Source organism: Agelaius tricolor, unplaced genomic scaffold (genome assembly GCF_023055355.1).
Source record: "Agelaius tricolor isolate 1412-34295 unplaced genomic scaffold, bAgeTri1.0.p SCAF_14, whole genome shotgun sequence".
Lineage (NCBI taxonomy): Eukaryota > Metazoa > Chordata > Aves > Passeriformes > Icteridae > Agelaius > Agelaius tricolor.
Genome location: NW_027269274.1, coordinates 7,224,899 through 7,251,853, shown reverse-complemented (window position 1 = coordinate 7,251,853; position 26,955 = coordinate 7,224,899). Strand labels below are relative to the sequence as shown.

The window sequence follows — 26,955 nt, the reverse complement described above, 5'->3', positions numbered from 1 at the left end:
TACAGACATTATAACAATTACAGAATGTTTCAGCCTGGCAGCAGCAGCTCCTGCCATGTGGCTGGACAGCCCAGCTCCCTCTGCACAGAGCATGGCACTGCTGCTCACTGGCTTTATTCTAATCAGCTCAAACCATGGCCCTGCATGCAGCTCTGCCTGGGTAGAGGAGGATGGGCAAACAGGGATGAGCTTTTGGGGTCCTGGGGTTTGAAGACCCTAAAAATTCCTCCTAGTCTTAGAACCACTGCCTTCCAGATCTCATATTGGTGTTCAGAGCAGTCTCTGAGACCACAGCAATAATACACACATGTAGTGTCATGAGCCTCCAGTCTTCACCATGTTACCACACTGCAGACAACAAACAATTCCTTTTCTTCTTGTCAGGGAGCCAAATGAATTCTAAATAGCTTTCCTGACCATAACACACACACACAGCACCAGCTACAGACCTCAATTTCTGACACATCAGCTGTGAAGGCAAGAAACTCAGATAAGAGAGCATTGAGGCTTTGAGGACACTGCCAGACCCAGTGCACAGCACAGAGAACAATTAGCTTTTTCCAGACCATGTATTGCATGTAATAGAAAATATTAACTCACATTCCAAATATTTATGAAAAGTTCAGACATAATTAAACAATTTGCAATTGAAAATTAACAATCTAAAAATTCAGCCGTGTAGACAGAGAGAATTAAATATAACTGCAGTTAATGTGAGCTGATTTAAGTACAGCTAATACAGCAGCAGCAGAAAAAGGCAGTCAATCACATCCCCTGTCATTAACAGCCTTCTCCATGTGAAATATTATTACCTGAAGCTTTCAAGCTGCTCTGCTGTCCCAGTGTGTGCAGGAGGGTTGTTTGCCTACAACCTGCCCCAGGAGGAGCAGAGGGATGAGGTGTCCATCTGTCCACCACACCCAGGTGTCTGTCTGTCTGTCTGCCCTAGTGCCCCAGCCAAGGCTGTCCCTGCCCCTCCCACACCTGAGCCCCATGAGAATGCAGCAGCCAGGCTGCTGGGGAGCATTTTGGAGCAGTGCCTGCAGCCCTGTGCTCCCAGGGCTTCACAGGGGCTGTGTGTGACGAGGATGCCAACACCTGGGGATGGGGGGAGCAGGGCAGGAACAGAGCAGTGCTGTCCTGAGGGTTGTGCACTGTGCTCATGACAGCACCAGCTGCAGCTTTCCCCCAGTCCCACTCTGGGCTTCACCCACTGCCCCAATTATCTTTCCCTAGAGCTCAGTAGGGATAGAGCCTCCTGACAAAGCTTTTCCATCCCCAGTGGGTGGAGAGCTCTTTTTCACACTGCTTCACTAATTATTCTTTATAATTAAAGCCACGTAAAACACCAATTGCCCAACACAGCCATCCCAGCCCAGGCTGGACTACCTCAGCCCTTAGCACATGCCAGGATACAACACAGCTGGAGAAGAGGGAGCAGCACCCACCAGCCTTGAACCCTGTGGGCAGCCTGAAGGAGAGGGCTGGGATGCCAGTGGAGATGGCACAGTCCTCTGCAGCAGACTTCCATGAACAAAAGATCATGGATTTAAGGATGGGACATGTGCTGGGTGGTGGGTCAGGCCCCAGTGTAGCTGCACAGTGACTCTTCCAGACAGCTCCTCTGCCAGAAACACTGTCATCTGCTGCTTTCTGAGGAAATGTGGCTTCTTTCAAACTACATTCAGCAAGGCATGACCTCTTTCCTTTGAAATTGCTAACAGGGCATGAGGCTTTTGCTTAGAGAGTTAGAGAAAATATACTGGACACTCAGAGTCTGGGATTAGAGTCTCTGCTATTGTTGAAGTCCCTCAGTGCTTTCTGTGTGGCAGCATTCTGAGAAAATAAGGTGATAGCTTGCTCTCTGATCCCATTTCATCTGAGTCTTCCCTTTAAGCTTTCACCAAGGACAATGCTCTATATATGCAGAAAAGACATAAGTGCAAAATATACAGCTGGAATCCAGATGTGACAGGGAGCACAATCATGACTGCAGGTCTGCAGCACCAGTACCTGCTCATCTCAGCCAGCTGCTGCAGTTCTTTTTAGAAATTAGGAAAAACATGAATGAAGAGATTAAAAAGAAAAGCCACTCTTAAAGCATTCTCATGGAATTCAGCCTTTTTTTTTTGCATTCTGCTGTGTATCCTGGTAAAAATTGCACTCTCACTTCAAATGAAGGCACCACCAGACGTTACCAGCAATAAACCCATGGGAATAGACACATGGAACCTACAGCTGAAACCTTTCCCCTCTCTTTCTTACTATTAATCAAGGATCTATGGAAATCAAGGTCAGGAGAGCACTGCTCAGGGCACTAGAAAAAAAAAAGATGCATGTGTGCAACCCATGGGGTCACATTGCTGTCCCTGCTGCACACCCTCTGCATCCCCCTTTTTCTCCTTTTCTTTTTAAGGGGAATTATAGGGAAAAACAACAGGGAAAACCAGCCTCTGACAGGACTAATGGACAAGATGCTGAGAAAATTGTTAAGACAGGTGGATGAAAACAAGGGAGCTCTTGCTGGGAACCAGCAAAGCTGGGAAATGCTCTGTGCTGCTTTGCAGGGGCAAAGGAATCAACTGAGGTTTATGCTGTGACCTTGCATGAGAGCTGAGGGAATAACAAAATCACTTGGCTCACAGGCTGAGCAAAATCCACAACAGATTCCACCCTGTCAAAAAGCATTTCTCTTCAGACAGGTTTCCTCCCTACATTTTTATGCAACCCTAAAAACCTAAGCTGTCCTGTTTCTAAAATGCACAGATCCATCTTAAATCCATTCTCCCACTCTTTTTTAGTGGAATTTAGAGTGGAGGGTAAAACACTGCTGAAACAATTCAAGCAGTTCAAGCCTTAAAAACCTGAAAAAAAAGCTTCATTCAGCCCAAACGTGCCTACATTATAAACCATGTGCAGGCTCACTCCACAGAGTGCATTTGCTGGAAATTAAGAGATGTAAGACTGCCTCTTCCATATTCCACTGGGACAAAAAGCAGCAATCCTGTCCCATTTCTTCCAGAGCATTTTCACACCAAGCCAAACACCTCCCAGCTGTGCCAGATGTGCTTTCCATCACAGGTAAAATGAATGGAGGGGGTGACAAAGCAGCTGGCTCTGCAAGATGCTGGCTCATGTGAGCAGGAGCTCAGCTGAGAGAACGAGTCCCCAAGAGTGGGGAGGAGAAAATGGGTAAAGCAGAAAATCCCATCTCAGCCCCAGCACCACGCAGAGTTATTCTGGTTTATGCTGCTGGCAGCCTTCTTAACTGCACAATGACACACGCTAAAAATATTTGCCATTTGGACTAGATTTCATGTTTAAAAATGTATAACAAATAATTACTTGTACAAGCACAAACCTTATAGCTTCTGCTTCTGAGCAGATGGGAATTTGTAACAAACTTCATCTGGCAAAGCAGTGTCCCCTCATCTGCCATCACCTCATCCTCACTGCCATGCAGCACCAAGTGCTCCCTGCATGCCAGCCCTGCTTCCTAACATGGGCAGCTCCACAGCAAAGGCTTTTGGCTGCAGGTGCCCAGGGAACAGCTCCAATCTGCCTGGCTGCAAGACTCTTTTTCAGAGCCCACCACAACTTTCAATGCAGACTAAAAGGAAATAACCAGCCTAGACAAAGTTCAGTTAAATAACTGATTCTATTCAGCAATAACAGTCATGGTGTCTAAAACTTGCCCAGTCATGGGATGGATTCCCAGCCTAAAATTAACCACTTGCCCCTTCCTGTGCAATCTCTAGTAAAAATTCAGCATACAGCTGAATTCAGCATACAGCATAGTAAAAATTCATTCAGTTATGTTAAGGCCCAAGCTTCCATTTAAACATAAGCATATCTGATAGAAAAAGATCCAGTGTATCCTTCAGGTGAGAGAAAGACAGTCACAACCTTTGCCCAGCTCTCCCAACCCTGACTATCAGTGGCAGCCAAGAGTGACTGCTTTGATCCCAGTTTTACTGCTCCTGTACACGGACAGTTAAACATTGCTCCAATACATCTGCAAACAAATTACTTGGACCATTTCCCCAGGTGAGTCAAACTTTTAGTTCTTCCTTATCCCTTCACATAACTCTCAAGACCCGTCCAACACATTTTTCTAGTTCAGATTCCAGATTGGAATACAGGAGAGGTTTTTTTGCTGCCCTATAGAAAGACAAGAGTTTCTCACAATGTTTCCTGGGGTACCTTCACACATGCCAAAGGCTTGGCACCATGGCTGGACACCTCAGCACACCCACTGAGGCTGTGGCTGCATCCTGTTTTCCTTGCCCACCAATGTCCTGAGAATCCTTAGCTGATGCCCACAAGGCATCAATCAGACACAAGCTTTGAAAACCTTTCACAACTCTGTCACCACTTTCTCAGGTACCTTGTTACCTTACTGCAAAGTCTGACTCTTGTTTTAACACTATTTATGACAGCTTGTACTTCCTCATTGCTTGTTTTACCTTTAAGTCCTCTCCAGGGCCTCCTTTGAAGCAGAAAAAAAAAAGACAGAAAAAAGGGGAATTGTGGATGAAAAAAAAGGAGCTGATTTTCCTCTAAATTTTGGTAGAGGTTCTCTTGAAGGTTACAGGCTTGCATCCTGAGAAAAGCAAGGGCATCACAGTGGTTTCAAACTGCTAGGAAGGTGGGGCTGGCCCCATATCCAGTTCAGCTGTGTCCACACACTGTCCCCAGGGTTTTCTAGAGCATCCCAGAGCAGCTGGAAAAGCTCTCCACATAGGTCCCTGCCACCAGACCAGAGTGCTGAGTTTTGCTTCATCTTAAGGCAGGAATCACTGCAGCCTGCAGCAGACAGCTGATGACACTTTCAAAAGGAAATGCTCCTGCTCCAAGCTGAACTCTGGTTTGCTTGGTGAATTTTTCTGAGACCATCCCTTGCTGTTATTTGCTGTCAGCTGCCCTTCCCTTCTCCAGGGCTCACACTGGCATGGGCAAATTCATGTCCAGCAGAGTTTACAGTTACATCCAATTTCATGCTATCAATGAGTATTTACTCCTTTTTCAGCAGAATTTTATATGACCCATTTTTCTTTTCCTCTGCTCCCCAGCACCCTGGCACACCCCTTCCCAGCAGCCTCTGCACAGGGAGAGTTTTGTTATTAAAGATTCTTATGAACTCTTTGTCTTTGAACAGGAGAGATTCACTTTTGGCTGATAACTTGCATCAAGTAAATTCAGGCAACAGTGGAGAGGTTCTCTTCTCTGTGGCATGCTGGTATGGCAGGATGCCTCAGGGACACAGATGTGCCTCCTGTCCTGCCCTTGCACACTGCACTGCCCTGCCCTCCACCATCCCCTGCTCTATTGCTACCCCAACTGCAGACAAGAAAAATATAAGGTAGAGATACCAGGGGGAGTTCCTGGCTGGCAGTGGTTCACATGGTGCTTCACATGGTGGTGATAACCACTGATCTGCTCAAACAAAATTTATTTTGATTGTCATTCTCCAGAAAACCACTCTTATTTTGAAACACATCAGGTTTTTCCAAGATCACTAATGACAAAGCTCAGATCAGGCTCATACTCTGATGTTACAATGCCAGCATTTCTACTCATATATTTAGGATTAAATAGATATTATTTTTTCCATTGATTATGCTTTTTTTTTAAATCCATACAATGGATGAAACTGCAACTGGCATTATGATAAGCAAGTGTAATGATCCAAATGATCTCATTGAACATATATTTGGCTATTTTAATTGACAGAAATAAAACTTCTACTGCCTGCCAGACATCCTCAGCTGTTTTGCAGTTGCCACACATAAAGCCAGAACAAAATGGCCAATCAATGACCCTGAATAATTGCCTTTGTTGACTGTTAATAAAGGGATCAGGAGTTACACAGCTGGGCAAAGGGCTGCACGTGAAAGGAGCAGAGTCACCTCCAGGCTCTGAGCAGGCAGGGCTGGGGGAGCAGCAGGGCTGCAGCTGGTACCCCTGGGGAGAAGAGCAGCTCCTCAATGAGCCAAACCAGTACCAAAACTCTGCTGGTACCCCTGGGGAGAAGAGCAGCTCATCAATGAGCCAAAGCAGTGCCAAAACTCTGCTGGTACCCCTGGGGAGAAGAGCAGCTCATCAATGAGCCAAAGCAGTGCCAAAACTCTGCTGGTACCCCTGGGGAGAACAGCAGCTCATCAATGAGCCAAACCAGTAGCAAAACCCATGTCCAGTTTTCTCCTCCTGCTTTGCCAGGACCATGCTGTCAGCAGGGACTTCCCAGAGGAAAGCTGTGGTACCAGCCCCAAAGAAAGCCGTGTTCCTCATCTCAAATACTGCGGATGCTCATGGGGAACAGACCCCTTTCCAAATACTACTGCTGCACATCCATGAGGGGCCACTGTAACAGGAAGTACACCTGATATAAGCCAGTATTTAAAAGTGAATTGCTCCTTATTAATCTAACTGGCATTATCCCCTCTAACTCCATTCCCCTCAAGCAGACCCAAACCACGCTTCTCTTGTCTGACCTGACCATCACTCTCCCACACAAAGTTATTTTGGAATCATTTTGACAGTGGCAGCCACAGCTCCTTCAGCTAATTTACACTCAACTGATACCTAACCATCTGAGCACAACTATTTCCAGCCAAAGTCCACTGTTACAAAGAAAAAAGTGCAAATAAAGAGAAAATCTATAAGCAGAAAGGTCAATGGAGAGCAGAGTTAGAAGGTCAATGAAAATGACTACTTGATATTTTACATTTTTCTTAGAAATACAGAATAATAGAATGGTTTGGCTTGAAAGGGAACATACAGACCATCTTTTTCCAGCCCTTTCTGCCATTGGGAGGGACACCTTCCACTAGACCATATTGCCCTAATTCCCATTCAACCTGGCCTTGAAAACTTTAGTAATCTGAAGTTTTGCCCTGAGAAAAACTCTGGGTGACTTGTGCCAGTGTGTCACCACCCTCACATTAAGAAAATTCTTCCTAATACCTAATCTAATGTTCTCCTCTTTTACTTTAAAATTGCCCCCTCTTGTCTTACCAATATCTGCCTGTACTGACAGTAAGAATTTGGATATGCATGGGAAGGGAATAAGACTTCAAGCTATGAGGGGATGGTGAGTACTGTGATGAGGAACTGTTGCTGACATTACACCCTGCATCAGAAATAAAGAGCACTGGGTTTTAATGTGATTTTAAAATACAAAATAAAATGCTACACTTGGCGAATCCCATTCTCATCAGACCTAACAGGCATCATGGGGCTCAATAAAATTATTGTGTCAATAATTTCTCCATGGACAACATCTCTGTTTCGCAGCTCTTTTGTCAGCCCTGGTCTCAGCTCCACACACGGGTGCACGAGACTCCTGGCACTGGCAGCCCAACACATGCCTGCAGCTCATTCCACCAATGTTGCACAACATCAGCTCTCCAACAAACTGGCAGAAATATCAGCATGATAAATGACTGGGGTTGAGAAGAAATATGAGACCATTTAATTACTCCGCTATTAGAATTTTATAATTTAAAACACCCAAAAGGCTCTCTCCCTGTCAAGTTTGGACTTAACTAGGTCATGAAATAAGATAGTTATATTTAGCAAAACTCTCCACAGAAGACAACAACTCGTGGTCCTCAGCCTGGGAAAAAGAGAACTCATCACTGATGCTCCTTCTGCTAAGGAGTAAAGCCTTACACTCCCTCCAGCATCCCACTGCAATTTGTGTTATCTTCCAAGGTCTCCCACCTTTGTTGGCAACTTAATATTTTGATTCTGATTTCTGATACCTGAAGCAAAATACCATCAATGTAGACCTTGCCCAGTTTCCTTTCCTGTGGACTAAGGATAACTGGAGATGTGCAGTTTTGGTGCTGCTGCCAGTACAGCTGCACACACAGGCAGCAGTCAGGCAAGATGCAGAAATGAGCTGCACCCATGGGAATGAGCAGGAAATTAACCAAAACTCAACAGGCTGTAGGGCAAAGTCAGGGTGCCTGACCTGTGGCCACTGTCTGTCACTGTGCCTGCTTCCTCCCTCTGAACTGCAAACATCATTCCCAACGCAGCACATTCAGAAGAGGACAGAAAAATTATGCATCTGTTCTTTGTTCTCATTTATTGTGGGAAATGCCTGTAATTTTAGCTGTCTCCCCCTGTGCACGTCTGAGGAATGCTTAAGGCTCAAGCCTGAACACACAAGCAGGCAAGCCTGGTCCCCCCAATGCCCACAGGGTACTGGAACCTGGCTGTGGTTGGGGCACAGGAGGGTTCAGACTCCAACCTCCACCCCAGTCTGTGCTCTCCTGGGCCACCAGCACTCAGGGCTGGCATACAGAGCTCTTGGAAACTCCATTCACTTCCCTGTCACAGCTACCAATGCTTCCACAAAGACTTCATGACAAACAATATTGTGCTATCACCTCTCCATCTTCTTACTGTTCTCTGTCAGAGACAAAAGAAGTGGATCAAAGGCTGGCTACAACACTTGAAAAACACATGCACAGATCACTGCTGTTAGGAAACATCACTACTTGCCTGCATTATACAACAAAATCTGTGCTATGGAGGCCAACACAGTTTTTACATGATAAAGGCTACTATAGGCCTTTTAAATACATGAGAAATTGTATTTGAATTTGTGTTGCATCCAATTCCCTATTGAACTTGCACTCTAATTTCTCACAAACATGAGTAGAATCAGATGTTCCAGAAAAAATGTAGTGTATTGAATATGAAAACTCAGCACTGAAATTGAGGTAAGGAGCAGGTTATGTAAGTTAGGAATATTGAGGCTGAGCCTTTGAAATGCATGAAATCTACTTTGTTGATCATTTCCCAATTTATAGTCAGCTCAGTGGGAACAAATATGTGCCTACTTTGATATCCTTTTGAAGAAAATTCTTGGCATCTCATTTCTGCTAAGAAATATACCTATTCTCTTTTTAATTTGGTACTTTTTAGATGAAAACTGGAAGATTAACCCAGCTGTATTTTATATTCATGAAGTACTTTCTATGGCCTGATCCATTAGACTCCCAAAGTTTCTTCTGAATTAAAATTACACTATCACATGCCAAGCTGTGACATGAAGCATTTTTCAAATTGCATGGAACACTGGTGGCCTGAACAATGAAATGTAAGGAGTGAAGGAAAGGACTGGTGAATATTTTTTTTCTTTTTTTTTAAATAACTCCCTTTTCTGGAAAGCTGAACACAATATGGACTGCAAAGAAGCAGCCTTGAGGAAATCACATCTTAACAGAAATAAGATTAGAGAAAACCTAGTAAAATATTAATGTAGAACTTTCAAAATATTCCCTTAGTGGATGATGTATGTCAGAAGAATGATCTCTCTATATAACATGATAAAAAGAAAACCAAAAGAATAGTGTGTAACCTTAGGCTAGCACAGCTCAGTGGGAACCAGCCCAGGCTCTCTGACAAGACATTGCTGAAATGAAGTCCCTGGAGCTCTGGCACAAGCCAGCATGACCACATATAACCCCCACCATGTGCAAGCAGGACTGTATCTTTCCATTTTTGCTCCTGTGATAGGCATTAAAAGTTCCCCAGGAAGGTAATCACTGATAAAATACATGAGCAAGGATTGAAGCGCTGCAAAGCATTGAGATTTTCATGTGGAATTCAAATTAGATTTAAAGACCTACGTGCAAAATTAAATTCTAGCGGCTCCATTGTATTTCCAGTTAAAAGGAAGAGGAAGAGAAGAGAGGCATTAACATAGTGCAGGGTCATGCACCAGTTATGTCTTATTAAGTATTCCAGCCTTCCTTAAGATAAGCATCACATATGGGTTCTTTTGCAGCTAGCAGTTCCTTGCTTAAAGAGAGAGAGGTCTGGATAACACCCCTTCTGTCTCCCAAGGCCTCCTGGGCTGATTGACAGGAACATGTACTGCAGGGAACAAATGCTGCTCAGAGAAAAAAGGAGATTACATTCTCCAAAAGGGGCCAGTGGGGGCATTTCTTTGTCATGTCTTCTGCTCATCATCTCTGGTTGAGGGAAAGACAAACAGGAGGAGTGACATTTTCCTTTCCTAACAAGACACGGTCCACAATGTTTCTCCACGTTGAGAAACTGGTTTTAATGTACAGTGGCTTGCACTGAATTCAAAGTTAGGGAAGCAAGAGAGATTGCTTGAAATAAAGGCAGCATTTTGAGAGCCAAGTCCCACCTCTGGAAACCTAGGAACCAGACCCCATGGAAGCCAACTCAGAAACTGAACTCTGGCCCATCAGGTGCATTTTATGTTGGTTCCTTTTTTTTGTTTTTTAGGGGAAAGATTAGCAATAAACATTTAATTTTTATGTAGCACATTTAACAATCACTCCTTCCCCCCTGTAATGGACACCATTTGGCTTGGCTTCTCCTCAGGGAGACCCAGCAGGTGTTCTGAGGCTGGATACCCTGCACAGTGGCAACATACTCCATGGGATCATTGGATTTTTCAGTGCAAAGTGTTTTTTCCTAAATAGCAACTTCTCGTCCACTTTTTTTTGCTCCCCTATTTTTCAGTCTCCCCTCTGCCAAAACCAATACAGGTAACACCTCTGGAGTCTGTACTTTGTGCCACCCCAAATCTCCTCTCCACTGAAATGGTTTCAAGCTGTAATTTCCCAGTGTTGTCACACTTAGTGATGCTCAAGGACTCTCCCATTTCTCAAGCTTTTGCAAAACCTTCCCCACCCCTTCAGCATCTCCCTGCACAGCTGTGCCAGGAAGGGTCCATCTTCCCAGCCCTCCCTGTGCTCAGAGGTGGAAGCAGGCAGGCGCTTGCAGAGGCAGCAGACACCAGAACAGCTCTCCCAGTTGCTGTCTCAGGATCAAAGTGCTTCCCTTCCCAGAGACCTCTGCTGCAAATGGCAGCAGATCAACACATCAGCTAGTTCAATCCTTCAGACTTTCACCAGTCTCTCCTACCTAGACCAAGGAATTCACAACTCAACTTCCTCTTTTCAGAACGCAAGGTTATGGTAGGGAAACAAAATTGTGTTAATAAATATTGATTTGAAATTATGCTCCTGATCTAGGGGAAAAAACCCAAACATCTGGCTAAGCAGCAGAAAAGTCATGCCAACAACTGTATTTTCAATGATAGAAAAGAAACAGCAGTCCAACAGTATAAAACAGGATAAAAGGGCTAAGGTGGGCTGGAAAAGTCAAGTCATTGATATGATGTTTTATAAGGTAACCATGGTTATTTTTTATGCATTCCCTTGCAGCATGAATGCAGATGATGAAAAGTACTCATGGGCCAATTGAAACAAAAATAAATTAAAGAGATATCTTGATGGTAATTTAAGCCTTAAACTGCAAAAATTAATCAGTCCACACAGACAACAAAGAGCGTTCAGCTGATGCTGCACTACAAAACACCTTGTTAATTAGATGAAGGTAAAAAGGGGTTTTATCATTTCAAAAAGGATGAACACCTTGAAAATCACCCTGATTTTAGCCCTAATGTACCTGCAGGGATCCATGATGCTGAAGTAGGAGTTGTCCACATGGCCTCTGGATAAAGTACAACTGTTTCTCACTTAATTTCTCATTAAACTGGTGGAAAGGCAGAGGAAGGGGTCCTGGCATGCTGCAGCCCTTTGTGCAGCCCAAGGAGGGATCACTCCTGGGCTGTGTGCATGATTCTGCTCCACTGCTGCTTCTTGAGAATGTTTGGCATGGTCTTCCAAGCTCTCTTGGTGGCTCTTACCTTGCTGCAGGTGGTGTCACCCCTTACAGCAAGGCAGGGGAGCAGACTGAAGTGGAGACAGGAAATGGTGAGGGTGCCCAGTTGTGACAAATCACAGAATATGAAAAGCAGGCTTCAGCTCAGAGGAGTCCTCGTGGACTTCTGCAGCACATAATGAATTAAACCCATCTCCAGAACCCCTAGGAAGAGGGGCTCCCAGCAGCCAAGATGTTTTGCTTGGTAGCAGAGAGCTGAAATAAGAGGCTGCCCCTCCACTCCAGAACCTGTCTGGATGCTGAAACCATTTTCTGTCCCCTAAATAATACACCATGACAAGCCACTGCTTGTTTTGGTGGAACAAGTGACACTTGTCTAGGCTGTGGAGAGGCAGCCCCACCCCTAAACCCAGAGGGAAGGCTGGCAGGAGGTAGGGTGGGAAGGATTCATTGCAGAAGAGTTCTTCAGGCTAATAAACATCTCTGGTTAGTGTTAGAAGGAAACAACTGAATTCTCTGCAAGTCTTCACTATTGTTGCATGACATTATAATTTCTCTGCTAGATGTATGCTCTTTGGATGCACACTTTGGTTTCTGTAAAGGGACTGAAAACCAGAAATCTATAGAAGGGCCAGAACTGGAAGTTCCTAGTACACGAAAACACATCCCCAACTGGCAGCTAACAGGGTTAAAACACCCTCTGATTAAATGAAAGCATCTTTAATTAGTTTAATTGACCATGCCTCAGCCAAGACCATCTGCTCAGCAGCATTTGCCTGCTCTTTGCAGGAGCGATTGATCAGCCATAGCTGGAGAATACAGCATTAGGCTACATCAGATTTATTTTGTTTAATAGAAGAGCTAATTTGCTTTAAATTTAATTACAGGGGCCAAGATTGCTCTCTAAGTCCATAACAGCACATAACATAAGCTGATCCTACAGCTAATGGGTGCACACGTAGGTCCCCACGTGTCTGTGCAAATCAGACACTGGATGATGACAGCTGGGGTCCCACCCTGGCAGAGAGTGGTCTCTGCATTGTCATCCCCAAAAGGCAGCAGCACTGTGGCACACTGCTGTGCTGGCAGGGCCACCCTGCTCACTGCCCTGTCATGTCCCTCCAACTGGCTGAGGTCTCACTGGATGCTGGAGCTAACAGATGTCCCATCTCAACCACCCCTCTTGCTCCAAATTACAGATACCAAACGATGCATCCCACATAGGGTCACTGTTCCTGCACCAACAGGGACAATCATGGCACCTCTCTGTGGCTCCTGGGTGACCTCCATCAGCAAACCCCTCCCAAAGGATGTACCTGGCAACCGAGGGTCCAGCAGAGCCAGACACCGCCCTCACCCCTGACACTGCACTGTCCCTCCACATGCCAAAATCATTCTTCAAAACATTACAGGCTGAGCTGATGGAGAAGGGCAGCTGCCTCTCCTCCCCAAAGGACCACGTGAGTATCTAGGATGTGTTGTTAGGACAGGGAAGATTTCATTCACTTCCCAGAGCTTTTCCTTTCTCAATTTCCCACTGGGCACTAAACCACGGCAGGCTCTGGGAGCTGCTCGGCCCTGACAGGAAGCTGCAGCTGCTGCAGGAGTAATTACAACCCTGCAGAAGGCTCCAGGCTGCCATTTCTGTTTCCATGGAAATAAATACAGAATTACTGAAAACAGACCATGATGCTTTATGGGGTTTGAGGCTTTTTATCATCTCTAAACCACTTTAACCCATTTTTATTAGTCGTGGTTTTGTTTTAAGTGGGAGGGAGAAGGCGGGGTGGGGATGATGCTTACAGAGTGAAAATAGGTGGAGCAATCAAAAGGAGTTTTAAACAGTGAAAGAGGGGGAAAAAGCCACAGGGTAAGGCTGATGCCCTGGGGATTTTCAAGGGGGAGAGCAGTGCTGGCCAAAGCTGCTGGTTGTCCATGGCACATGCATCCAGCCTTGGAGAGAGGAGCCCATGGAGGCTCATTGGTTCTCACCATCCCCAGGACAGGCTGTTTGTAGAGGGCTCTGGGGTCCAAGCAAACCTCCCACCCTTTCAAAGGGGTCATTACAGCCAGAGTTAGTGCTTAAATGCTCAGAACTGCAGATACATATTTCATAGACATTGAGCTTCAAGATGAAGCTAGAATAAAAGGAAATCACTTTGTGTTCCTTAAATAGGGAGTAGAAGGGAGGGATCTGATCCTAAACCCCTGAGGCCCTGAACTGAAGGGACAGGGATGTGCACAGACAGGTATCTCCATGCTGTGCACAACAAACCTGAACTCATTGTTCATTGCAAGGCATGGCCAGGAATTCCTCATCACAACAACCCAAATGAAATACTTGGTCTGGGGAAGATACACACAAATCAAACATTTATTCTGAGGTGACCTTAGCCTTCATCTCACTGTCTGAGCTGTCACAGTGCCTCACATGAGTTTCTGCCCCTACTTGGGCTGCAGTTTCCAAGTACCTCTGCAGCTTCTCTGCAAACAGAACGGATTTAGGAAATATTTTTCAGGAGATGTCTCCAACTTTGAGCTAAGTCAGCAAAGTCAGCTCATGCCACGTGTTTGGCACGCACTGGGTACAGCATGGCCGTGTGACCGTGTGCCAGGCACATGATTGACACATGCTGGGCATGTGATGGGCACGTGAGGGGCTCAACACACCAGAGCAAGTGAAGAAGCCAAGTTGGGTAGAACCACACAAACTGCAGAGATGAGAGGGGCAGAAGTCAAGACACCACCTCAGCAAATCATTTCTAATACTGACTTGAGCTAAAATCAAACACTTGAGTTAGTTTATTTTGGCAGGGGAACTTTCTGCTATGTGAGAAATGTCAGCCTTTGGACATAGTGTCCTAATTCAGCTGCGAAAATAAATGTCAAAACAGTGAATTCTAGTTTTAAGCCAGCTCCATTTGAGAAAATTTGGGTTGAAATGTTTCCTAGTTAAAATCACAGGGCCCCAAAACTTATGAAACAACTCCAATTGCACTGGTGAGATGTCTTTATGCCTTTACATGAAATAGCCAGACAGCAATGACACCTGGTGTGTGTTGCAGCCCACCCACACATGCACACTTCTTTGATGTTTTGCCTTCTACATGGATGGACAGAAATAGATGCTGAAAAACCACGACCATGTATTAGCATCACTCAGCAGGTCAGATATGCCTATATTTAGTTATTTGCTTTCAAATCTTACATCTAAGGGAACTATGCTTAGGACAGGTTATTCTGCCACACTATATGGGACACTTCAGGCTTGGGAATGCAGAGAAAGTCTAACTGTGAATCCTGAGAATTCAGGCAGTTCTGCAGGGAGAGCCCACTCTTCCTCTGAAGCAGGAGGATGGACTTGCACAGCTCATCACAGACAGATCTGAACATCTGCTCCTGCTGCAGGATTAACTGAACAGCACTGTACCAGCTCTGGCTCTTCTCACTGTAGCTAAAAATGACTCCCAAATACAGCTTGAGACAGAAAAGTAAATCACTGCCCTATGGCTGGGAAAGAACAAGCCAGGGAGAACACCACAGCCTGATTTCAGAGATGCTCTGAATTCAGCCATCGTGAAGGTCAGCATGAAATAGAGTACCCTAGGAAATGCCAACTGCAGCAAGAACCCAAGTTTGGAATTGCCCAACACGTACAGGAAACAGCTCCTCTAGTACTCTTCCACAGCCACAAGTTAATTACAAAGCAGAAGAGTTAAATTTAAGTCTTGCCAACAGGTTCTGGACCAGAAAGACCAGACTGAAACACATTTCTCCCTCCATCACACCTCTCACACAGCAGAGGAGCTTGCTGCTGGAGCCAGAGATGCCCAATTCCAATGCTGACTCCAGTGGAGCAGAAACACTGAGCCACGTGGCATGTGTTATGCAAAGAGTGCAAGACTCGTGTATTATTTAAAATGTTCTAGTCAGAGTTTGTGCTTAACAACACTGTAATCTTCACAACTATGCTGCTACAACACCACTTCCCATCTTTGTTTCCTAAAAGCCTTTCCAACTGCATTAATACCTTGCTATCAATAACTGCTATCTCAGATCCTGCTAAATCACTGCTATCACATTAAGAATACATTTATCTCATGCCCCCTGGGGCTACTGTATTAAAAAAAATCTCTTTAGAAATCATCCTCCTTCTGCACAAACAAAATATTATCTCAGAAGTGAATGGAAATGCAGTCCCAGTGATGCAATCATTATGCAATTAGTGTGATGTAACAGGAGGCTGCATAGAGAAAAGCATCTACTTTCAGATCACAGAGGTACCAGCAGTGTTTGGGGCTCTCAGCACCAAACAGAAGACAACTAGGAGGACAACTAGGCAAAGACACCCTGTGCCACCCCTTGCCTCCTTGCACAGCCTCTGGGCAATTTCAGCCTGCACACCAAGGCAAGGGAGAGCACAGACCAGCCAGCCCCTCCATAAAATACAATGGGCTTTGCTTTTCTAATCACAGGGGACTGACTGATAAACTGCATGAACAGCACAGTGCTGCCACTCTGGAGAGAGTGATAGCATTCAGACAGCCTGCCAGGGAAGTGGCTGCTTTTTTCAATTCCTCCCAAGCATGGCAGACAAGCACAGGTCGAAAAAAGTGTAGCTTATACCATACCAAATTACCACTGAGAAGCTCATAACTACCCCCAACAGACTGGCTGCAAGCAGTGGATGAGTCCCTGCAGAAAGAGTAATGGTGAACAGCAATTTTTGTGCTTCATAGCAAGAGAGAAGTACAAAGCATCTGCTGCTGGCCAGAGAGCTCCAAAGACCCTGCTGGTATAGCCTGGATGACATGACCACAGGTAGCACCCAAAAAAGGGTTCTCAGAGCAAAGCCTGTGGTTTCCCTGGCTGCTCTGCAGAGGGAGGGAGAGCAGCAGTGACCCATTCCCCAAGGGGCAGGGTCCCACCCCACAGCACCAGGGCACTTTAACCACTGCCACTGCATCCCAGGAAAACACCCAGCTGCTCAATGACTGCTGACCTTGCAGCTTTCTGATGAATCCATTGCACAAAGGGCTTCCCCTTCTGCAAAGCTAATCCTCACTATCCAGGTATTAAAAACAGAGTAACTTCCATGCTAATTCTAGCTGTCATCAGAAATTATGTCTTCCTGTAAAAGCTTAAATTACAGGTTTACTCCCTCCAAGTATTAGAAAAGACACAGAATTAAATCCTCCAGGATTAAAACCAGGACTCATGCAGGAAAAAGACTGCTTGATGCAACAGGGCAATTTGCAGGGAGCAGCTTCTGGGTTCATGGTGTCAGCCAGAAAGATTCTAATGAGCAGAGATCACAAAGCAGGGCAGCTGTGATCAAACACTGTTTTCTGCCTCAGTGGGAAGCACAAAGCAGGAGGGAAGGATCACACACACGCTCACGCAAGGCCACCCTGGTCCTTAGCAAAGCACAGGTCAGGCAGACACAGGGCTGGAGTTGCTTTGAGTCAAAAAATAAACCAAAACACAGCAGAACTGACTCAGTTCTTGACACATCACTGAAAACATTATGGTTTTGATTTTAAAGAATTCTTCCAACAGAGGATGGAGACGCAAAATCTGTGTAAACAAAATTTATGAGGGCCACTGCAGTTTTTGCTATGAAGACATATTACTCAGGGACATTTATTATCCTCTCCCCACTCTGTCATTAAGGTTTGAGATGAAGAACAAATGCAAGATAACTAAGGCTCTTTACAGGGGTAAAAACAGATCAAACATAATTCTCTGTGTATTAAAAAAAATTGGAAATGTCTAGACAGAAGACAGACAGAATTGGTCTCAAATGTATTCATTTCAGTAAGAAGCTGAAGCCTTGTATTACAGGGAAAAGACTGTGGTCTGCTCCTCCTCCAAAAACTTTCCACACCTTACTCTCTCTGTGACTCTGGCATCCTTTATCCCACTGTGATATTTATATCCAATAGCAGGGGACTGTAATCTGGGTCACCAGCAGTCTGGATAGCCACTGACAGCCCTCAGCAAGAGCTCTGGAAACACAAGCAGCACTGCAGAGTCCTGGCTATGAAACTCTGCAGAACTGGCCCTTCTGGGGTAGAAAGAGATGAATGGGAAAGGTTTTCAAGTGCAAGCAGAGCTACCCTGAGTTCACGGGGCTTTGGGATGCTCTTTCCTTCCACCACAGGCATGCAGGGATCACAGAGCCCCCTCTACTTAGGGAGAACCTGTATAACCTCACTGGGCAAGTCTGCATAAGCCACCCACCCCAGGCACTCCTGGGATCCAACTGCTGATATCACAGGCTGTAAGAACCTCTGTCATTCAGACTGGTGATGTGACACATGAAGGGCAAACAAGCCACAGGCAAACAGCCCACTTAACCACCCCAGAGCCCTGCTCACTCACATACAGAGCTGAGGAATAAAATTTCCCCATCTCAGCAATCCTATGGAATTGAGCAAGAAGATGAGCAAGAGAAGGAGGCCCACTTGGATAGCCAGAACAATACTGGCAGTGTAGAAGTCCCACCATAAACCAACCCCCACTTTCTTGGTAGAAGTTCTCTCCAAAAGAGTCTGGTCAGACAAAGTTTCCAGTTCATAATGCAGTATCTCCGACTGGCAAGCCTACCCCAAAAAACCCTCTTCCATTCCCACCTTACCTGACATGCATTGTACAGAAGCTGATGCTCAAACTTCTTGATCCCCAAAATGTTCTGGAACATCTCATAGAGCTGCTCCTTGCTGAGGATGAGCTCTGAGGCAGCACTCGCTGTCATCCTGGCCTGTTGCTTGCGGGGATCCTCCTCCCCACGGTAAATAGCATCAAACTTTGCCATCCAGGAGCTCAGGACTGTCTCCTTGCTGAGGCCATCGATCTCTGGCAGGCTGCGCACTCTCTTCTCGATGTGCTTCTTGAAGACCTCCCGGGAGTCGTTTGCCGAGCAGCCCCCGCTCTGCACCATCCTGGCAACGCGGTCGCTCTTCAGGAACACCTGCAAAGAAAAGGGGGGTTTCAAATGGTTGCAGTTGAAAAAAAATCCCCCTTAAGTACCACAAAAAGTGGTTTCGCTGCTGGGGAGCTGCTTATTGACCACCAGGACATTCTCCAACTCTTCACTCTACTGCCACATGTTGTCAGAGGTTTCGGCTGAACTTTGGGAAGCGTAATGAAATCAGGTGAAGCTTCTGCTTTACCTCCACTACAATGAAATATTTTGAGGCAATTAGGACTTGATGTGATGTTATGGCCACACCTCACCAGATACATAAATCCCCTTTGGGAAAACAGGATTTTATTTTGTTCCATCTGATGTTTCAATAAGGAAGTTTTTGCACAATTACATTCACCTAACCAAGTTCTGCCCTGTTAGAGGGAGCAGAGTCATCTTACTGAAGCCAACAGCACTGCACTGGATTTATTCTGGTAGCCAGGTCCCTGGGAAACCTCTGCAAGGACCAGGTTTACAGCCAAATTCTACTACACCAGAGGAGATCCTTGCTGTCTGCCCTGCTGACACAGGAATGGGAAGTGCAAGATGGTTCAGCATGGCTTGAACCTTTGCAGAGATGCAGGGCACTGACAGCAGGAGAAAGGGAGGGAGAAGACATTTCATAAAGATGTTCTTCCCACTGCAAGAGCAGCAAAAGGGTCAAAACATGACAGACTCCCACAGAGCACAGATGTCCTGAGAGCAACACAGAGCTGAAGGGTTAGAGAGTCAGAGGGATTTTGGGTTGGCTCTCCTCTCCCAAGCCCTGAACACAGAAGAGCAAACAATATCCAGTAAGAAAACTGCTGGTTTATTAATAATGCTGAGAACTGATGAATACAGCAGCTTGGGAAGAAGCTGTGCCCTCATAGGGGTGTATCTGTCAGCTCTCAATAATTAAAGAGCTTGAGGATGACCTAAGGACATGATTTATTTTTTTATATACCATTCAGCAACACAGTACTCCATGTTCCCAGATGCTTGATGGCACAGGCATCTCTTGGCAGTAGTAGTGGGTTTTGTCCAAGGACCAGATCAAAAATGATGCTGAGGAAGAGCTGAGACCTTTCCTTCCGATATCACCATGGGAGCTCTCACTCCCTGCAGACAAGACAGGCAGAATGCCACCAGCAACCTCTTCAGTCCATGCTGAAACAACAGCAGCATGTGCTTCATTTCCTTGTGGAGATTAAATGTGAGTGATAGTGCCCCAGGTGTGTGCAAGTAATGGGTGAGAGCTATCAAGAGCCAAGCACCTGATGCAGCCAAGGCAATTATCAGCACACTGACTGCAGGAAATGGTGAGAGGTCACAGTCACCAGCCCCCCTGGGCTCCCATGTCCCCTCATCCATGCCAGGTGCCCAGGCCTGAACCTGTGTGACAGTGCTAATGACTTCCCATACCTACCAGGGCTGTTGTTATCCATGGTCCTCACCTCCAGCATCCTGAGCAGTGGGATCTGGCTCCCCATATTCCCTCAGCCCTGATTTTTTCCTCCCTGGGTGTGGAGCAGCAGCCAGCAGAGGAAAGGAAGGCTGCACTGGCAGGGAGGCAGGCACAGGGGAGCACCAGTCAGACACAAAGCAGCAGAAATCATGAAATGGGAAGATTTTAAAAAAGGAAGACGATGTGTTCTGTCCTGTTTTCTGTAGAAAACACCAGGTGAATTGCCTGGCTGTAGGACAGCTTAGTAGGGTTGCCAGGAGCCAAGTATTGCCTAGAACAAAATCCTAGCATGGGGGCACACAGCAAATCTTGCAGAAGAAGGGACCTGACCTCCAGGAGCTGGGTCAGGCATCTCCTGCCACACCCACAGATGAGCCCACCACGCCACTGTGTCCCTGTCTGCCCACAGCAGAGTGGAAATGGGGCTAATGAAGCACTTCTATCACATGCACTGAAGTGACTGCTGCAAAATGTGCTGGTGACAGACAAAGCTTTACTCATTAGAAGTCAAAGGAGCTGAGAAAAGCTCCCCTGCAGTGTGTTGGAGTATGCTGGGCCTGTCTGTGCACACGGGTCTGCAGCAATCCTGCAGGCACAGCGCTGCTTTGCAGAGCAGCAGCAGATCACTCAATTCTTTATTTGATAGCAGCCTGTGAACTAGCCTAAGACTGACAACCACATGCTTACCCTGACAGCCAGAATTAACAGCAAAATGTGGCCATGCAAACACATTCAGGGCAACAGCAAATGCATTTCTGACCTACAATGTCACCCTTATCTTTTTTTCTCTGCAAAAAAACAATCATTCCCAGGTAATGAACTTATCCTGCACCATTAATAAGTGGATCTTTTAGAAACATCAGCCATGTCCTGCACAGAGACTACCAGTTTCAGCTGTGTGTTTCCAAGCCATTTTGCAGATTTATAAATCAGTCAATGTTGATTTCTAGATAGCACCCAGCAGAAGGACAGTTAATTGAATAAAACTGAGATTTGCAGGAGCTGAGATAAGCAGGATCTGCTGTGATTTGCACAATGGATCGACCAAGGGGGGCACATCTCTGCAGAGAACACTGCTTAGGCACAGAGGCTTTCTGTGGCAAGGCTTTGCCTTGTGCCACTGCAGCAGGTGCCCAGGAAGAGCCACAGAGGCAAGCTTCAGCTGCACAGAAGCTGAAAGCACACAGCCATCAATTAAAGGAGAACAACAGATAAAAAGAATAAAAAGAAAGTTGTGCTAAAGGACACAGAGTGATGCATTACACTTTATGTGGCCTGTTTTAAGCAGGACAGAGCCCGTGGAGGGTCCACTTGAGAACATGGGCTTGTGTACATCCAGTACTAATCTACTGCTCTTTTTCAATTTGATAACTTGGAGCATTTATACAGCACAGGACTTCTGGAGCTGACACCACTCAGCCAGACCAGCAGTGAAACAGGGGTGTATTTTGCCTGGTTTTAAGCAGTTTCATTTTCCTGCCCAATAATCTTATCTGAACAGATTATGCTGCTCTTGCATCCTAAAACATGGCTCACTCCATCTTGAAAACTTTCTTTGAGAGCACATGTTCAGTGAAGCTGTGATGATCCCTTGGCAATTTCTTTTCTGATAAAAGATGTAAATGACTCTTGGCTTCCTTCCTGTACAGAGAATGATGTAGCAGGAACTACTAGACTGGTTCAACTGAGTTAATCCAGAGATAATTTGTGCCTTCCTTACACAGAAGCAGCTGCTGTCGTATCCTATAGAGTTACAATTCTCTTCAGTTTTAGTATCTGATTTTTGTCCCCTCTTAGATTACACTTCTAGAGAAATATTTTATGTAGGCAATTCAAAATCTTCACCTTTTATGACAGAATAGCTCTAGGGAGAAAGAGAAGTGGTTTGCAGAAAGGCTAGCATAAAAATAAACAACACTCCTCATAGAAATGACAAGCACCAATTTCCTTCAAAACCAGAAATTCTTCCCTTCTAAGCAGAGATAGAAAAGGCAGCATTATGGGCTGCATACAAAGAGGTGCAAAAAGACAGATATGTATAATTATTCTTTTGCACAATTATGAACAATGTTTCATGTTCTCTGGTATCATCTAGTTTTGTAGATGCACATCCTCCTCACTCCCCCTTTGCTTTGCAGCACTTGTCAGGCCAAAGAAAAAAGACAAGACTCATGCTGAAAACCCCAAAGTCAGTTGGACACAATGCAAAAGCTTCTGCAAGAACTGAATGTGCTGCCCAGATTTCTCTTGGTATTTTTCACATGGAGCACATGACATTGATTTTACTGGTTTTGCCATCTTCTCTGTTTTAGAATGCACTGCTCAAAAGTATCATGAAATTATTTTTCAGCTCAAAGGAAGGGCAGTCTTCCCCATCATCAAGCTATAAGGAAACACCATGGCATAGGGGATGCTATGGTTGTTCCATGATTTACATTCAAACCCTCAACCTCCCAAACATTGTGATGTACCAGACATCAGACAGAAGCCACTTTGCATTTGCCTTTGCTTCATACTGTGATAATGGACAAACCATTAATTCAGAATTCAAGCCCATCTGTGAATAGGGACGAGGACAGGGATTCATAAGGGCATTGCATTGCCTTTCCTTACCTCATAGTAGCTCTGGACAGCATTTATAAATGCTTCATCTGCAACAATCTGGGTTTCTCCATTGAGAAAGGCCTGGAAACGATCTTTGATTGTCTGGAGCTGCTGCTTACTTATCTGTAAAACATACCAAAAGAAGAAAATTTGTCAAAAAAGGTTTATGAACAAGGGGAAAAGCACAGTAATTGATCTGCAGTATCTTATTGGGGTGTTTATAACATGCATTTAGGCATCACAAGCACCTGAATTCACCCTAAGCATCATTTCTAAACAACTCTGCCACCACAAAATGCCCACAAGACTTTTACTACTTCAGGTATACTCAATTCAAAAGCAAGCTTCTATGTGAGTGCTTGGAATAATCTGTTTTGGTGCAACCCTTTCCCACTCAGCCCCTCCTCCCCTTTAGAAGCTGAGATTTCAAATCAAATGGAAAGCCTTCTAAGCTAGCAGTTGGTTTTTGTTTGGTTTTTGTTTTTCTCCTTGCTCATTTTATTCATTTATTTTGGCTTTTCACATACAAAACATCAGTCAAAACCAGTGGTGAAAGAATTTAATGTTGAAATCCTATGAGAGCAAACCTGTTCTTTTCCTAGCAAGGACTTTCTCTGCTGTCTCTTTGCTGCTCAAAACACTTCCTGTCCAGCACACAGCTGGTATAACTTACAAGACAATTCTAATTCTGTCACAGTGACATCTATAGAAAGTTTACAAGGTTTATTCCAGCCTTGTAAGATAACATGCCATTATTTTTCCAATTTATCTGTCAGTTTAAAACCAGACATAGCTAAAAACCCCACCTCTTCAGCTTACAATGCAGACAAAGTCACAGCAGGCACATAAGTAATGTATCAGCAATGCCAGCCTAACATCTAAAATGTAGACAACACTCATGCTGAAAAACTGCAGGGATTGAAAAGCAGCTGGGGGCTTGTTTACCATGGGGTTACCTCACATTCAAGGATAAGAATTAATTTTGACAGAAGGAAGCAAACAATATGTGTATATTGCAACTTCAAAGTTAAAGGGAAAGAAGAGCAGTAAGAATTAGGACAGGTATTTATTGGTGACCAAAATGTCTAGAAAAGTGTCTTTTTTCTTCATTTGTATGCCAGTGGAAGAAACTATTCCATTAGAATGGAAAAGAATGATAAAATTAATGGTTCTAAGTGTCTAAATGGCTTTGAATAAAGTATTAAAAAACTGCAGAGATTCAAACAACTACAGCATAATGACACCTGGTAAACACCACTAGTGATAAAAAGCAGGAGAGGGACCACTTGGAAAATGCAGGGATAAATATCACTGGAGCTACCATCATGATGTGCTGTGTGGGGTGTTTGGGGACTGCAGTAGTGAACATCATGAACACTGGTAATTAATGCCTCAACACCACGCTGAGGGGGGTTAGTGAGCAATAGCAATTTGATATGATAATCTGAGATTATCCTACTGCTAATGGAGAAGTGTTCATCAAAGTGACAAAGTGACACTTGCTATGCTCTGCTTTAGAAAACATGGAACAGCCTTCACCACCTTATGGGTGCTGCAAAGGTGGGTCACTCCCACCCCCAAAACACTAGCCCAGACTTCACAGGGTCTGACACGTGCAACAATGCTCAGCATCACAGGGCTGCAGTAAGGACCATCCCTAAACCTGACCCACCTCAGCCTTGAGGCATGAACCCAGAGGAAAAGCACCGCCAAAAGCTTATAGCTTATAGACTCTTAGGATCAAAAATTAGATCCTGTATGCCATGTCAGGCACCTAAACCCCTTTGGGGTGTTTGCCAACAGCACCCTAGGCCCTTGGGCAACATGCACAACAGGCTCCACACCTATCTGAGCTGATGGACTTGAAAACTGGGTCAATGATGAGAGCAGCCAGAGACAATGCAGTGATCGAAGACACCTGTGAGAAGGTGCTAGATCTGTTTTTATTAATCATTTAATTATCTTGAAGAAGCGAAAGGCAAGATGTTAATTAAATGTATTGATAGTTTTGTATTAGCAAGCATTGTGAATGTCAGAAAGAACTTACAGGGAAACAGATGCTTAAAAAAAACAAGGAAAGAAACAGAAAAACTACAGGTACCCTTGAAATCAGGGTGCTTAGGCACACAGAAAGACATACTAAGAGTACAGCTACTCTAAGCCAAGAGGCTTTTCATTTGGGATTTTAACAACATGCATGGCATATTTATCACATTTTTGTGTTCAGGTTATTTCTTAGGACAGCCTCCAAAAGTCCTTGCTTGTTCAATTCCTGTAATGCCATCTAGCAGCAGTATTCTATCCTCCTTCCTCAGTACTGAATGGGCTACCTTCAGAAGGAATGATGCTCCTTGAAATTCCTAGAAATTCCCAGTACGCAGCTCACACGCAAGCTCCTGGGGGCTGTGGAAATGAATCATCAGATTTGTCTCTAGGAGAGTGTCAGTTGCCTCCTCCTCAGCCAAGCTGCATGCCAGCTTTTTCCCCATCCAGGGAAAAGGAGATCCTGTCTGATCACACCTGGCTGCAGCACAGTCCAGTCCTCAGCTAACAGGACCCCCAGTCTGACACCCCTGCCAGACCAGGAGTCAGCACTGGGCATTGATGCATGGCTGTGCCACTGTTAGGGATGTTATCAAGGAGGCAGACAATCTGAGACACAATTGAACTGTTTTCATATTAAACTCAGCTTCTGCAGCACAGCAGCAAACACCTGGTGCACACCACAAGGGAGGGAGCAGAGGAAACCAGACCTAGAGGTCAACCAAATGTGCCCAACATGATTCACCTCCTATTTTATGCCTCTTTCCTTCCCCATCAGGCCCCACAGGCATTGCTGCCAAATCCCAGAAGCACTTCTGGGGCAGCTGGGAGGCTGCACCTCCCAGCAAAGGCTGGAGCAAGGCAGGGGGGCAGTGTCAGCACCAGAATCACTCTCCAGAGCCTTGAGGCAGTGCCAAGTGATGCCACTAACTCAGCCACAGGCTTAAAAGAGCACGTGCCCTGAACACTCAACTGGAAGCTTAAGTGCTTTAAAGGCAGGGGTGTTATTTTATCTCCTGTAATTAGAGGCACCAGTGATAAGCTAGAAATCCACATAGAGCAAGCCAACAGCTTCTGCAGATCCAGAAAGGCCACTCAGTTACCTTCCATAGGGTGCTCACAAATAGCAGAGAACAGCAGAATTATTTCCACTTGGAAGGACATCAGTACAACATCACAGCCTTCACACCAGCTGTGGCAGGAGGTGAAACCCTGTTAGGCTGCAAGCCCAGCAGGGGTGTGGATGTTGGGGGCACAGCCTTGCTGTCTCCCATGCCAACAAATCCAATTGCCATCACACAGGAGAGCTGGGAGTAAACAGAACTGGTGGATTGAAGAGGTTTATTCTGTTTATCTTCCCTCACTTCTCCAAACCTCTCTGATGTCCCCTACAACTGCTTCCCACATGTGAACCATTAAAAAACAAATAGTCATTTCTGCATTCCAGAGCGATCACAGAACACAGCACTCTGGACCCAAGAGAACTCTCCCAAGTTAATACTGTGATGTGCTTATGCAGCAGAGTGTTTCCCAGACCTTTACCTGTCTGGGAGAATTTAAGTTGCTGGATATACACAGGCATATTAAAAACTGTAATCAACTGAGGAGTGAACTCCTGGCACGGGGACCAGGCACAGCACCCATGGAGCTTTTGGCCTGGCATCCCTTGTGGATTGCATGGCTTTTTATAAGAAGCTTGGCAGATGTCTTTTCCATAACAGAGAACATTCTGTGAAGAGCTCACCAGTGACTAGGCATGGGACCCACATGATTCCTACCTTCTTGGTCTAATTTGTTAAGAAAAACCACATGCCCAGCACAATTTAGGGACCTCACAAGCTGACCAAAGACCCACCAGCCACAAGCAAATCACAGAGGCAACCAAATGAATTTACTTGATGCAGATCCCAGCACACAGCACATCAGCATCTTTGGGACAAACATTCACCAGCAGCTTTCTTGCTATGTTATTTTTGCACATACTCAGTCTGACTCAGAGCCAAGTGCAAACGTGAATGCAGGGAGCCATGGCACCTTCTCCAAAGTGTTCCAGCCAGTGAACAGCTGGCACCATCTCTGTACATCAGCCTCCTTCACCTACACCAGAGAAGCACAAGCACTGCAAAGAGGAGCTGTTTGCCACAGAAAACTTCCCTGAACAAAGTTATACACAGCACTGTGCCTCACTAAGCCATCCTCTCTCCAGAAT

At 45.2% G+C, this 26,955-nt stretch overlaps 1 protein-coding gene across 16 annotated transcripts in view; it reads right to left on the bottom strand.

Moving 5' to 3' along the window:
* CADPS (calcium dependent secretion activator) overlaps nucleotides 1–26,955 on the bottom strand; it is a 207,102-nt gene that overhangs the window by 144,086 nt on the left and 36,061 nt on the right. For all 16 annotated transcript variants that reach the window (XM_071439465.1, XM_071439449.1, XM_071439460.1 and 13 more), the window contains exons 2-3: nucleotides 22,713–22,826; nucleotides 18,323–18,655 (exon numbers count right to left, since the gene is read on the bottom strand). In XM_071439465.1, the coding sequence (XP_071295566.1) occupies nucleotides 18,323–18,655; nucleotides 22,713–22,826 (447 nt within the window). The remainder of the gene's footprint in view (nucleotides 1–18,322; nucleotides 18,656–22,712; nucleotides 22,827–26,955) is intronic.